The sequence below is a fragment of the Citrus sinensis genome, chromosome 2 (assembly GCF_022201045.2).
Source record: "Citrus sinensis cultivar Valencia sweet orange chromosome 2, DVS_A1.0, whole genome shotgun sequence".
Taxonomy (NCBI): domain Eukaryota; kingdom Viridiplantae; phylum Streptophyta; class Magnoliopsida; order Sapindales; family Rutaceae; genus Citrus; species Citrus sinensis.
In genome coordinates, this window is record NC_068557.1 from 30,387,083 (window position 1) to 30,400,270 (window position 13,188).

At 33.7% G+C, this 13,188-nt stretch overlaps 2 protein-coding genes and 1 pseudogene across 2 annotated transcripts; all 3 read right to left on the reverse strand.

Moving 5' to 3' along the window:
- Positions 1-1,717: 1,717 nt before the first annotated feature.
- Positions 1,718-2,623, reverse strand: LOC127900352 (uncharacterized). Its single transcript, XM_052435001.1, has 2 exons — positions 2,389-2,623; positions 1,718-2,305 (listed from the first exon to the last, which is right to left on the reverse strand). Exons 1-2 carry the CDS (start codon positions 2,554-2,556, stop codon positions 1,718-1,720), a joined length of 756 nt encoding a protein of 251 aa, XP_052290961.1. The 5' UTR covers positions 2,557-2,623.
- An 852-nt stretch (positions 2,624-3,475) lies between these two features.
- LOC102630490 (isoflavone 4'-O-methyltransferase-like) lies at positions 3,476-5,065 on the reverse strand. Its single transcript, XM_006467653.4, has 2 exons — positions 4,237-5,065; positions 3,476-3,967 (listed from the first exon to the last, which is right to left on the reverse strand). Exons 1-2 carry the CDS (start codon positions 5,011-5,013, stop codon positions 3,665-3,667), a joined length of 1,080 nt encoding a protein of 359 aa, XP_006467716.2. The 5' UTR covers positions 5,014-5,065; the 3' UTR covers positions 3,476-3,664.
- Positions 5,066-9,265: 4,200 nt separating this feature from the next.
- LOC127900449 (isoflavone 4'-O-methyltransferase-like) lies at positions 9,266-10,653 on the reverse strand (annotated as a pseudogene).
- Between the last annotated feature and the right edge of the window lie 2,535 nt (positions 10,654-13,188).

The following is a 13,188-nucleotide window of genomic DNA, read 5'->3' on the forward strand; positions in this document are numbered from 1 at the left end:
GCGGTTACTAAAATGGTGGATGGGCGATGCAAAATATAGACTAAGGGTTTAAAATTGAACAAAATAAATTTTTTGTAATATATATTTTTTTTAAGACGGGATAAACTCAAGATGAACGGCTGATACTTTCCCACAACTCTTTAAAATTAATTTCGAGTTCTCATCTACTCAAATTTCCACCTTGACGCACATTTCTTCTCATCACCTCGCGCGTGCGCGTGTGTGAATCAGCCGAACAAAGGAAATTTCTGATCTCAATATAAGTTTAGTTTTTTGTCTTATCGCAAAATCAGATGTTATGTACAGAGGCTCATAACATGTAACTTACAAGTAAGCCGCTAGCTAGTGTCCTTCGATAAGAAAAAAAAAGCAGGTACTAAATAACTAGTGATCCGTGCATGCATGCTAACAGAGCGATACAAGAGCTAACTCGGCATAGTGCTTCTCAAGCTCATTTATCGGCAAAATACTTCTGGTCCCGTTGCTATTCATTCAGTATGTTGCCTGAAATTGAATTTTCTTCCAAGGAGTTTGCTGTGATACTTCATGCACTCGTTGCAGTTGCAATTTGATGTTCGTCAAGCAGCATCTCACTACATATCATAATTTCGACACATATTTTGCTTAATTTATATTTTAGATAATTTTTTGTCTTGTAATAATAATATTTCTAATTAAGAATTCTTGACCATATAAAAGTTAGAAATAAGTTACAAGAAAAAATACATACTTCATTGCATTTTATCTTGTAATGTATTAAAATATTTGTTTTATTATTTTTTACCTTATTCCTTACTTTGATATGGTCTAGACCCCTAATTTTATACACACACACACTACCAAGCTGTCTTTTTAATTTGACATGGTGTAAATAAAGTATAGAATTCATGAAAAACATAGCAACAATAATTAATTTATGGGAGTGTATGTCAGTTATATATGTCACAATTACTTTCCTGCACGGCTCATGCACAATTCCACTTCGGCCGTGAATCAATAATATCAAAGTATACACAACGGAGTTTATCAACATTTAAGCAAAAACCCAATTTTCACATTTCTTTGTCAAATCAGAATGATCTTGAATCTATCAATTCAGATCGGATAATTTGATGAGAAAACTCAATTATATAATTCATCTATAAAATCTCATTCTCAAATGTCTTGTAATGAGGAAGATGTAGATATCTTGTATGACATTTTTCTACGACAAAATTGAGTTTTAGTGTCTACTCCGAGAGTCCTTCTTAAGCAATCATATCGTCCCAACATTGATCAAAATTTCAAATCGAATCTGTCAAAAAGAAAATAACTAGGGTCAATCAGGCATCAATGTGTCCAGTTTGGGCCTACAATGAACTGGGTTGATAACACTTTTCATCAGAAGCCATGGGCCATGACTTGCCCTACATTGGCCTTCATTATAATAATTAATGATTTGCTGATAAGGTATGAGTTCAAGAGCCACCATTAGGCAACTGCAAGAATCTTTTATATATCGTCAGAATTCAGAATGGGTATCTATGTAGTTGGTAGATAAATCCAACTAAAACGTACAGTATATGAAAAATAATTCTATTTTTAGTTCACGGAACAATTAAGACTTTGAATAAAACTTGAGTGGAATCTACTTCCTAAAGTATACTTTTTTTGGGGGGGGGGGGGGGGGGGGGGGGGAGGGGGTGTTATAGGAAGTGATTAATAGTAATAATAATTATTACCTTAACCCACACCCACGATTGTTATTATGATCGATAAATGTAGCCTTCCCGTAAATTCTGTCAGCGACCTTTTGATCCGTACAGCTCTCCGAAGTAGAGTAGTTATGTAGGGGAGTTGTATTGGTGTCAAGATAGTGGAGGATAATGACTAGAATAATGGAGGAAAGAAACATAGGTATAGGACCAAAAAACCAAAGGAGCAAATTAAGGGCAAAATACAAAGCTCTAAGTCCTAGTGACCAAAATTCACCACCTTTAATAATGGCTATCTCGGCGTACTTAACAGGGACGTTGTCTTCTGGCATGCTTATGAGATAAGTAGCGTGGACAAAATGCCTGGTGGATTGAACGAAACAAGAAAAAGCTAGTAGAAAACACGAGAGAAGGCTTATGTACTTGATTGAGATGGTGGATGCCCTAGTGTCTCCCAATATTAGTTCGCTCTCAAATATGTTATTTGTTGAGCTGCCAAGCCAGGCCCCAATCAGAGAGCTCAGAGTTAAGGAGACTGTAGATAAAAATGTTGCTGCAGATATGTTTGATGTTATCACCGTTATAGCTACACTAGCGTCCTTCTTCTCAACCTGCATGCAGTAAATTAAATTGGATGAATGTACAAAATTATAATAATCGACAATGAAATAGGAGCTAGGTAGCAGCTAGGTGCCTGCATAAATCTTTCGACCCAAGCTCTTTTATCGTTGTTTTCGAAGCCGAAGGCTGTGGTGTGAGGATGATGAAGGTATCTGTAAAGAAGGAATAGATGGTATGTAAACATGATCAGCAGCCCCAAGGGGACCAAAACCAGATCAAGGTACTCCTTTTGGAAAGTCATGCTTCGACTTTCTTTGTGCCAAAAAGAGCGATGTAAACCCGCTTAATTCTCACTTTACTTATAAAATCTGTGCTATTAGTACTACCTGCAAATTCGGATTTGTTTAAGTCTAATCTGACCTTTTCCACTTATGTTTTTTTGTGACTAACTTGCTGCAATCTTTTCTTCCGATTCACAAGGCATCTATTTGACACGTTAAAAACGAAATTTGCCGATTTCATAATTAGGACAACTGTATGTTTTATAAAATTATTGATTTATGATCGATCAAACTTCCAAGCTATGGGGTGGGGATATCCTTGTTTTTAGCTGGCAACTTAATTAATTATCCAATTGTTTTGAAGACGATATAGCATGTTGCCTTTTACCCCAAGATTTAAGCCGATGATAATATACTACAAGCAATTATTTATCTTCCCTAGCTAATTGAAGTTTCAATTCTAAAATCCAAACATAGAGTCTAAAGTATCAAATAGTGAGGCAAACTAATACCAATCATTAAGCAGGTCATCGATTTAAAACAAATTAACTTGAGTGTGTTCGGACTTCAGGCAATCCACTATCGTTAAGCAAAGTATCTTCATTTCTGGATATTCTCTTGGTTTCGTTGACTTTTATTTTATTTATTTAATTTTTTTTTTGGGAAGAGGTTTCGTGTACTTTAATTGGCTTGCGTTTGAGAATATCCAGAAATGAAGATGCTCTTCTTGATAATCCACTACTCATGCATACTGATTTTCTCTAAGATGTGTATTATTTTGCATATTAGCATCTAGGCTCTCAACCTCATTGCTACATTTTGCAAATTAAATCAGCTGAAAATGATTTTTAACTGTCAAAACTGGTGGTCAACAACCTAAGAGAAAGAATTTAATCTGATAGGCCTCAAGTGAAATATATACTTCCAAAGTCTTAGATTTATGAATTGCTTCTTCTCAATGACATAAAGTTGAGAAAGATACTGAATTTATTAGCAGAGTGAAAACAGCAGAGACAAGACTGCCAGCAGAAACAGATATTCGGAGCAATAACAAAGTACAAATCCTTTACTCTTAAATTTACTTTGGAAATTATTTGAAGATCGAATATTGGGGGATTGATCGATTCTTTACGGATAGACTTCAATGAGGGACTTGATACCAAATATAGGAGCTATTTTGTAGTGAGTGAAACCGGCGTTCACGAAAAGACTTCCCCATTCTTGCTCAGTTCTCTCTTTTCCACCAACATTAAAGTTCATAAAAATGTCAAACAAGAGCTTTGATTCTGTTAATTCACGGTCATCTTCCTTTTCATCGATTACAATATCTATGATTAATACCTTTCCTCTCTCACCATTGCTTGCAATAGCTTCTCTGCATTTCTTCAATAGCTTCAAGCAATCCTCGTCATCAAAAAAATGAAAAACCGTCTGCATGCCAATCACCCAATATTTAATAATTAATATCCACCATTAATTAAAATTATTTCATGCGTATTCATACACCATCTTCCAATGTGTGTGTGTGTGTGTGTGTGTGCATATATATATATATATATATATAATCTTCAATGAGATTTCCGTAGTTCATGAAAGTACAGGAACGACTTTTACAATGTTAAAAAATGGTTCCCACGTTTTAATAAAGCACAAGAACCCTCATTGGAACGCACTCGCGTGTGTGTGTGTGTTTGTTTTACCTTGAAGAAAAAGGCGTCTGACGGAGGAATAAACTGAAACATGTCACCCTCTATGTATTTCAAGTTGTCAGTCTGAGGCATGTCAGTGACAGCATGTGGGAGGTCAAGTACTGTGCACTTGATGCCGGGGAATGCTTCAGATATGATTCTCGCGAATGCACCCGTTCCACCTCCTACGTCAACCATGGAGCGCAACCCTTGAAAGATTGGCCTGCAGTCTTTGACAAGCAAGGTTGCCATTACAGAATCACTTTCAATTACTTGGTTGAACTGCTGGCTTAATCCAGGGTTCTGGTTCAGATAGTCCCAAAACTTCAACCCGCGTACAGTTTCCCATAACGTGAGATCGTTCGCTTTGAACCAACTACTTAAATACTGGAATGAAGAGACAAAATCTTGGTCAAGCAATCCAGTAACAAGTGGTGACAAACAGTAAGAATTATCTTTGATGAGCAGGGTAGAAGTAGGCGTGAGGCCATAGGCTTCTTCTTGTTCGTTGTGGTTGACAACTTTGGTTTTTAAAAACAAGCCCACGTGAACGAACAGACGCATGAAATGGAATAGACTACGAGTTTTTGTAGGCTGAATGTTAAGAGCTGAGGCCAACTCAGAAAGAGTGATCGGTCGTCCGTGGCTGTGAATTACGTCCGCTATGCCTAGCTCAACCGCACATTTGAGTGACATGGAACTTAAAATTTTAATGACACCCTTTTTCAGATGAACTTGACCTTCAAACATCTCTCTTAGAGTGACCCCTTGATTTTCAATGTCACCCATAACTTCAATTGTTTTCGTCTACACTTTACCCCTAACTTCTCTCAGGACTAAGCCTACCAGTTTCCTTATGGTCTACCATATGTGTATGTGTATATATAGATTCACTTGAAAATTTCGATTCCTGCGGCCAATTCGCAGTGCGAGTTTGAAAAGTCAAAGTGGTTAAACATATAATAATTAATAGCGGTATACTGTATATCCGCAATGCGGGTCAACATAGTAATCCATATAATAACAATATGTATTCGTAATGAGACTTACTAGAAGTTGTAACAATGTAAGAAAATTGATCTCAAGGCGCTATTGAGGTTGTGTAGCTTAAAACTGATGGTTATTGATTAAAAAAATATTATATTTATAAATAAAAATAAATAATATGTAATATATATGATTTTTAAATAATAATCTTAAGAAAATACTAAATATTATAGATTTTTTATTATATAAGTGGTGAATTAAATTAATATAAATTTGAAATCATATCAATTAGTATTTACTAAATATTTTAGTGTTGTAATTTAAAAATTACAACTAATGTCAAGTAAGGCCCAAGTAAAAAATATTGCATCTCACAAAAGGAACATGAGATAAATAAGGAAAATACTAAACCACACGCTAGGAAAAGCAAAATGAAAGATATGAGAAAAATACCAGCAAATAGAGTCAAAATTGTACCATACACCCTCAAACAAGATAATTTATTTTGTTCACCGAAATGGGGTATACTTAAACTTGTCTATGGTTGCTCTTGTGGTGTTAATAGCTTATGCACGAAAATTTGTTTTTTTGTTTTTTTAATTCTTGAATGACAAGAGTACTTGCATTCTAAAATATACTCTTAAAATATACTCTAACACCATATTTTAATATAATTTTATATTATAAAATAATCTTACTGAAAATAATTATTATTTAAGACAATTTATTTTTTTAAATAAAGTACTGTTTACTTTTAACACTCGCGGGATCTACCGTTTCTTCTTGAACATCATTTTCTTACTCACTTGAAACAATTAATCTATGCCAAAATGAGTCCATGCCACAATTGGTCGTTTTTATTGATTTTCTTCTATTTGCTCTTTCTATTTCATGAATTTGTAATAGATTATTTTAGAAGAAAATGATGAATTATTGAAGAAGAAAATGCTAAAGTGACTAGGGGGATTTGATTATATTAAGGACTATTTTTGGGATTAGTGAAAGTATGTTTAAAAACTTCTTCAAAACGGTGAGCCAATAACAGTGTGTTCACAATATATTTTAAGATGCAAATAATTTCCCTATGCTTAAAATATTTTAGGTAATTATGTCCATTGATCTTGATATTTGAAAAGTCATAAAAGGGATAAAAAAAATTGCTTGGCTCAATAGCTCATAAGAGTGGGCATGAGTTGACCAGTTGGATAGAGTTTGTGAAAATCCAACTCAACTGTTGAATAGGTTGAGATAAAATCAATCTAACCCAACTAAATAAATATATTTAACTCAATCCAATCTAACCCTTAAATCGTAAGGTTGGGTTCGATTGGGCTGGTTTGATCGGGTTCTGAGCCATATTAAAATTAAAAGCTAAATAAAGAAAAAGACATGAAATTTGAAATGGAACTTCTTAAAATTAAACATAAATCTATCATGACATGAAAATTTATTCACTATTTAGTGTTCGATAAAGAAAGCTAAAAGACCAACTATCTTATTAAAATCAAATTAAAAAAATTTCAACAATGAGCTTCGAGACTTTATTCTCATTTCCCGCGTCTTTTTTTCAAATTTCAAATCCAGACCTTTTAGATAATTAGTTAGCATCGTATCCCATAACAAAATGAAGTGATATATAATTATGTACCATTAAGTATTTACTAAAAAATAACTATAAACTGAAACTAACTTACTTTCAAAATTAAACTTATAAGATAATATATTTACTTATATGAGAGCGTGATTTTAATTTTGCAATTAGAAAATAGAGTAGTATATATGAGAATGAAATTGTCTCTCTTATATAATAATAAAAAGAGTTAAAAATTAGATTAACCGTTTAGGTCTTTGGTACCATATTTTTATTATTATTTATGTGAATTGGGTTGAGTTAGGTGGGTTCATCATTATTGATCCAACCCTAACTCAATTATTAATTGGGTTCAAAAAAATTAATCCAATTAACCCACAATAATCATTTTTCTTAATTAGTTTAAATTCTGTTTCGGATGCCTAAAAGTTCGACTTTTCAATAAGAATCTAAAGAGTAAATTAAAAAGAAACACCTGCCATTCTTCAATTTCTTAATAGCAACCACCTCAGTACATTATCCCAAAACCACCTTCACCCAACAAAATATCAGGCTTGAAGTTCTTGGTTGCAGACTTCAAATCCAAAAAATTGAACACCTTGAGATTTCGTATCTCCAAAATCTGTCCATTTGAACGTGCCTCAATACCAACTTCACTGATAGCTTCTGAGAATTGACTTTTGCCCGCAAAGCTGCTAGTTGCTAAGATCTCCATAGTACGCCCATAATTATTACTTATTATAATTATATGTCCCTAAGCAATTCGGAAATCGACGATCTAATATAAGCAAAAGATTAACATGAAATAAATGAAAGTCAAATGAATCCAAAAAAAAAAAGTGCTTGCAGGGCTAGATGAAGCATCATTATTAATGTTATATATTAAGGGGGAAAAGAAAAAGAAAGTACCACAAACAAGAGGGAATCCAAAATCTTGTGATTCACTCCCGTACCAAAAGTTGAAAATCACTTAGCTAATCTAGTGGCGTCGAACATAAATAACATGATAGCGGATGGGAGACGCAGGGTCCTCAACTTTTAATTGCAACAAGAAACTGAGGATAACAAATGTAACAGGAAATATTAGCTTTAGTCAAAAGACCATGCTGTAAAACCTTCGTCGTGTAAGCGCTAAAACTTTTCAGCCTTTCACTTTGTGCTGAACCGATAGTTTGGAGCAAGAAACACTGGATTAGCATGACTGGAAGATTTAGGATAGTAATTTAAGTAATAACCCGTTTCAAAAAATAAATTATGTAAATGCATCTCTAAGAGAATTATGGAAACATCAACTCATTATATAATTCAATAGATTATTACCTACAAGTAGCAGCAGGGCTTCCTTGAAATAAAACTCCAATAGAAATTGCAAAGCAAGGGTAGTTTTTGTTAAAGTCAGCACCGAATTGGTGCTTGACTTTGACATTTCAAGCACCAAATTCGGTGCTTAGCTGGTGGTGAAAAATTGCTAAATTTTTTGCCATAATTGTTAGCTGTAATTGCTGACTTTTGGCCACTATCTTTCCTATAAATAGCAGTGATGAGAGAGAGCTAAATCAACCCAATTGTGAGAAGCATTTATTGTATTTAGAGGGAGAGAGAGTTTAAAGAGATTGAAATTGTAAAGTTTTTTAGTGATTTAAGTGATTTGAGAAATTAGATGTATTGAAGTTTTGGGTAATGAGATAAAATATTATAATATTTGTAATTATTATTTCACTATTAAAATATTTTCTTTCTATCTTCACCGGTGGATATATGTTAAAAAATGAACCACGTAAATTTCTAGTATCTTTGTGGGATTATGTTATCTCATTATTTATCAATTTCACTTTAATTGCGTATCTGTTTCACCAATCAATTTCCCACCAGTTTAGGATTGTATTCATTTTCTATCAGCATTCCATCAAACAATTTGAAGTCTCTACTTCAAAAAATTTCATCAGACGTCAGCAACTAGATACCAGTGTACAGGATCCAAACTTACACATCAGCAAGTCACTCAAAAATAAATAAATAAAAATAAAACCAGAATTGAACGATGAAATGACATAAATACTTGACATCCAATCTCAATTCCACAAACTCAAGCAAATGTAGAACAAAACTACTGATATAGGGCATAAGTATCAGCAAACCAGATCGAAGAAGCTAGATAAATTAAAAAAATGCAAAAGTCGGATTGAGTTCGAGTGACTTTTTTTTTTTAGAACCCGAATAACCCGAAATACAGTAGGTTAATCTGACCCCGATCCGAACCCGATTTTGCCCACCCATCTAAAATCTCAGATTTATGAATTTCTTCTTCTCAATTACATAAACTTGAGAAAGATAGTGAATTTATTAGCAAAGTCAAAACATCAGAAGCAGATGATCGGGGCAATAACAGAGTACAAATTCTTTATTCTTAAATTTATTTCGACGACTGCATGAGCGTGTAGGAAATTATTTTGATGCCAAATATCGAACATTGGGGCGACTGATCAATTCTTTACGGATAGACTTCAATGAGGGACTTGATACCAAATATCGGAGCAACTTTGTAGTGAGTGAAACCGGCATTCACGAAAAGACTTTCCCATTCTTGCTCAGTTCTCTCTCTTCCACCAACATTAAAGTTCATCAAAGTGTCAAACAAGAGCTTTGCTTCTGTTAATTCACGGTCATCTTCCTTTTCATTGATTACAATATCGACGATTAATACCTTTCCTCTCTCGCCATTGCTTGCGATAGCTTCTCTGCATTCCTTCAATAGCTTCAAGCAATCCTCGTCATCAAATAAATGAAAAACCGTCTGCATGCCAATCACCCATTTAATAATTAATACCCACCATTACATAAAATTATTTCACGCATATGCATACACCATCTTCCAATGTATATATATATAATATAATGACTATATATATATATATATTCAATGAGAGATTTCTGTAGTTCATTAAAGTGCGGGAACGTTAAAAAGTCGTTCCCACATTTTCATAAAGCACAAGAACCCTCATTAGAAGGCGCTCGTGTGTGTGTTTCTTTTACCTTGAAGAAAAAGGCGTCTGCTGGAGGAATAAACTGAAACATGTCACCCTCTACGTACTTCAAGTTTTCAGTCTGAGGCATGTCAGTGACAGCATGTGGGAGTTCAAGTACTGTGCACTTGATGCCGGGGAATGCTTCAGATATGATTCTCGCGAATGCACCCGTTCCGCCTCCTACATCAACCAGGGAGCGCAACCCTTGAAAGATTGGCTTGCAGTCTTTGACAATCAAGGTTGCCATTTTAGAATCGCTTGCCATTGCTTGGTTGAACCGCTTGGTTAATGCAGTGTTCTGGTTCAGATAGTCCCAAAACTTCAACCCGCGGAAAGTTTCCCATAATGTGATATCGTTCCCTTTGAACCACCTACTTAAATGCTGGAATGAAGAGACATAATCTTGGTCAAGCAATCCAGTAACAAGTGGTGACAAACAGTAGGGCTTATCTTTGATGGCAGGGTCGAAGTAGGCGTGAGGCCATATGCTTCTTCTTGCTCGTTGTGGTTGTCAACTTCGGTTTTTGAAAACATGCCCATGTGAACTAACAGACTCATGAAATGGAATAGACTACGAGTTTTTGTGGGCTGAATGTTGAGAGCTGAGGCTAACTCAGACAGAGTGATTGGTCGTCCGTGGCTGTGAATTGCGTCCGCTATGCCTAGCTCAACCGCACATTTGACTGACATAGAACTTAAATTCTTAACGATGCCCTTATACAGATGAGCTTGACCTTCAAACAACTCTCTTACAGTTACCCCGTCATTTTCAATGTCACCCATAACTTCAATTGTTTTCGTTTACACTTTACCTCCAACTTCTCTCAGCTTATCTTTGGTCTACCATATACGTATGTATATATATTCACTTAAAAATTTCGATTCCTGCAGCCAATTCGCAATGCGAGTTTGAAAAGTCAAAGTAGTTCAACGTATAATAATTATTAACGGTATACTGTATATACGTAATGCAGGTTTGGATGTCAACATAGTGGTACGTATAATAACGATATGTATTCGTAGCGTAAGTTACTGGAAGTCGCACAATGCAAGACAAATGATCTAAACTATTGAGATTATTCTACAGCTTAAAAGATATACTATTCTAAATAAAAATAAAAAATATGTAAGAAATATGATTTTTAAATAATATTAACAAAATACTATAAATATTATAAATTTTTTATCATACAAGTGATAAGTCAAATTAATTTAACTTTCAAATCTGAAGTGAAAAATGTTGTATCACAATATGAGATAAATGAGGATGAGGAAAATCCCATACCACACACTAGGAAAGCAAAATGAAAGAAATGAGAAAAAGTACCACTAAATAGAGTCAAAATTGGACCATACACCCTTCTAACAAGATAACTTACTTTATTCAGCGAAATAATACTATTTACTTAAACTTGTTTATGGTCGTTCTTGTAGTGTTAATAACTTATACATGGAATTTTCTTTTTTTCAAATTCTTGAATGATGAGACTACTTCCATTCTAAAATATACTCTAACGCCATATTTTAAGATAATTTTATATTACAAAATAATCTTACTGTAAATAATTATTATTTAAGACGATTTAATTTTTTAAATAAAGTACTGTTTGCTTCTAACACGCACGGGATGTACCTTTTCTTCTTTAACATCATTTTCTTAGTCACTTCCACAAACCATGCCAAAATGAGAGCCTGCAACAGTTGGTCGTTTTCATTGACTTTCTTCTATTTCATTCAATTATTTGCTCTTTGTATTTCTAGATTTGTATTTCATCCTATACTTTTCTATTTTTGGTTTATCCGTAAATGTTTTTGTTAAATTAGTCGTTGTGAATGTGTACAAGATTTTTTTTAGAAGAACAATGATGAATTGTTGAAGAAGAAAATGATGAAGTGACTAAGGGGGTTTAAGGACTATTTTGGCATTAGTGAAAGTGTGTTTAAAAACTTGTTGAAAATGAATGAGTAAATAAAAGAGTGTTCATAATATATTTTAACATGCAAATAATTCCACCATGCTCAAAATGTTTTAGGTAATTTTAGCCATTGAATTTGATTTTTTTTTTAATTATACGAGACTATTACTTAGATTACAATTCATATTATATGAGATTATTATTGATATTTATAATCAAATAACTATTAGAACTAATTCACAGTAAATCTTATGAAGCACTGCACAACTGCACATATTAATTTATATTAAATCTTCTGAAACATTTTCAAAAATTTTACTCTCACTAATATTTGAAGGATGTCTACTCCACTTACATTTCGCAAAGGAGAAAATTGTTTCCACTCAATTATACAATATAATTGAGGAAGGAATTACCCCTACAATACTTTTGTGGGGATTCGAATTGTTGCCCTCACATTGCTCAGCCTTGGTTGTTGATCTTGATATATATATATTTTTAATACCGATTACACATCAGATTACTGTATTACACAAATATTTACAACTGCTATTAGAGTAGACATTACACTGATATTTACAATCAGATATATAACTGGAACTTACATTATTACATTAATTCTATGAAATACATGCCTAGACATATGGATCTCAGAGATGAGGGATGTCTCTACTCCACTCGCATTTCGCAAGGGAGAAAGACTTACAAATTAACTCCACATAATTTTTTTGCTTAATTGAGAGAGGTTGAACCTATGAAGACTCGAACCACTACCCTCATAGTCATTCTTAACTTTAAGAGTGGTGGTTCACCATTAGACTAAAGCCCAAGGGGCGATATTTGAAAAGTCATAAAGTGATAGAAAGAATTGTTCGGCTCAATAGCTCTTAGCTCACCGAACATCAAACCCTAAACGAAGACAAAATTGAAATTAATTGGCACAAAAACAAGGCAGCTAAATTAGTCGCTACTCCAAACAATGACAAAATTCAAAAAAGTACAAAATACAGTATGCGGTTTCAAGAACGATTTATCAAGTTGTCTGTCGTATTGATATTGTTCAATTTATGGATAGACTTCAATAAGGGATGGCAAACCAAATAAGGGTGTTATCTTGTAGTGATAAAAATGCACTTCAAAGAAAAGACTTTCCCACTCTTTCTCAGTTCTTTCTCTTCCGATAACAACATGTCAAAGAAGAGCTTTGCTTTAGTTAATTCATGTTCATCTTTTTTTTTTTTTTCATTGATCATGATATCTATTATTGTGACTTTTCCTCCATCTATATTGCTTGCAATGGTTTCTCTACACCTCTTTTACATCTTATCACTATATTTATCATCGAAAATATGAAAACCAGCTACCAAACATTAGAAAAACTGGAGCATAACATAATATCTTTAATGCATAAACATAAAAAGTAATCCACATATATTAAGATAAA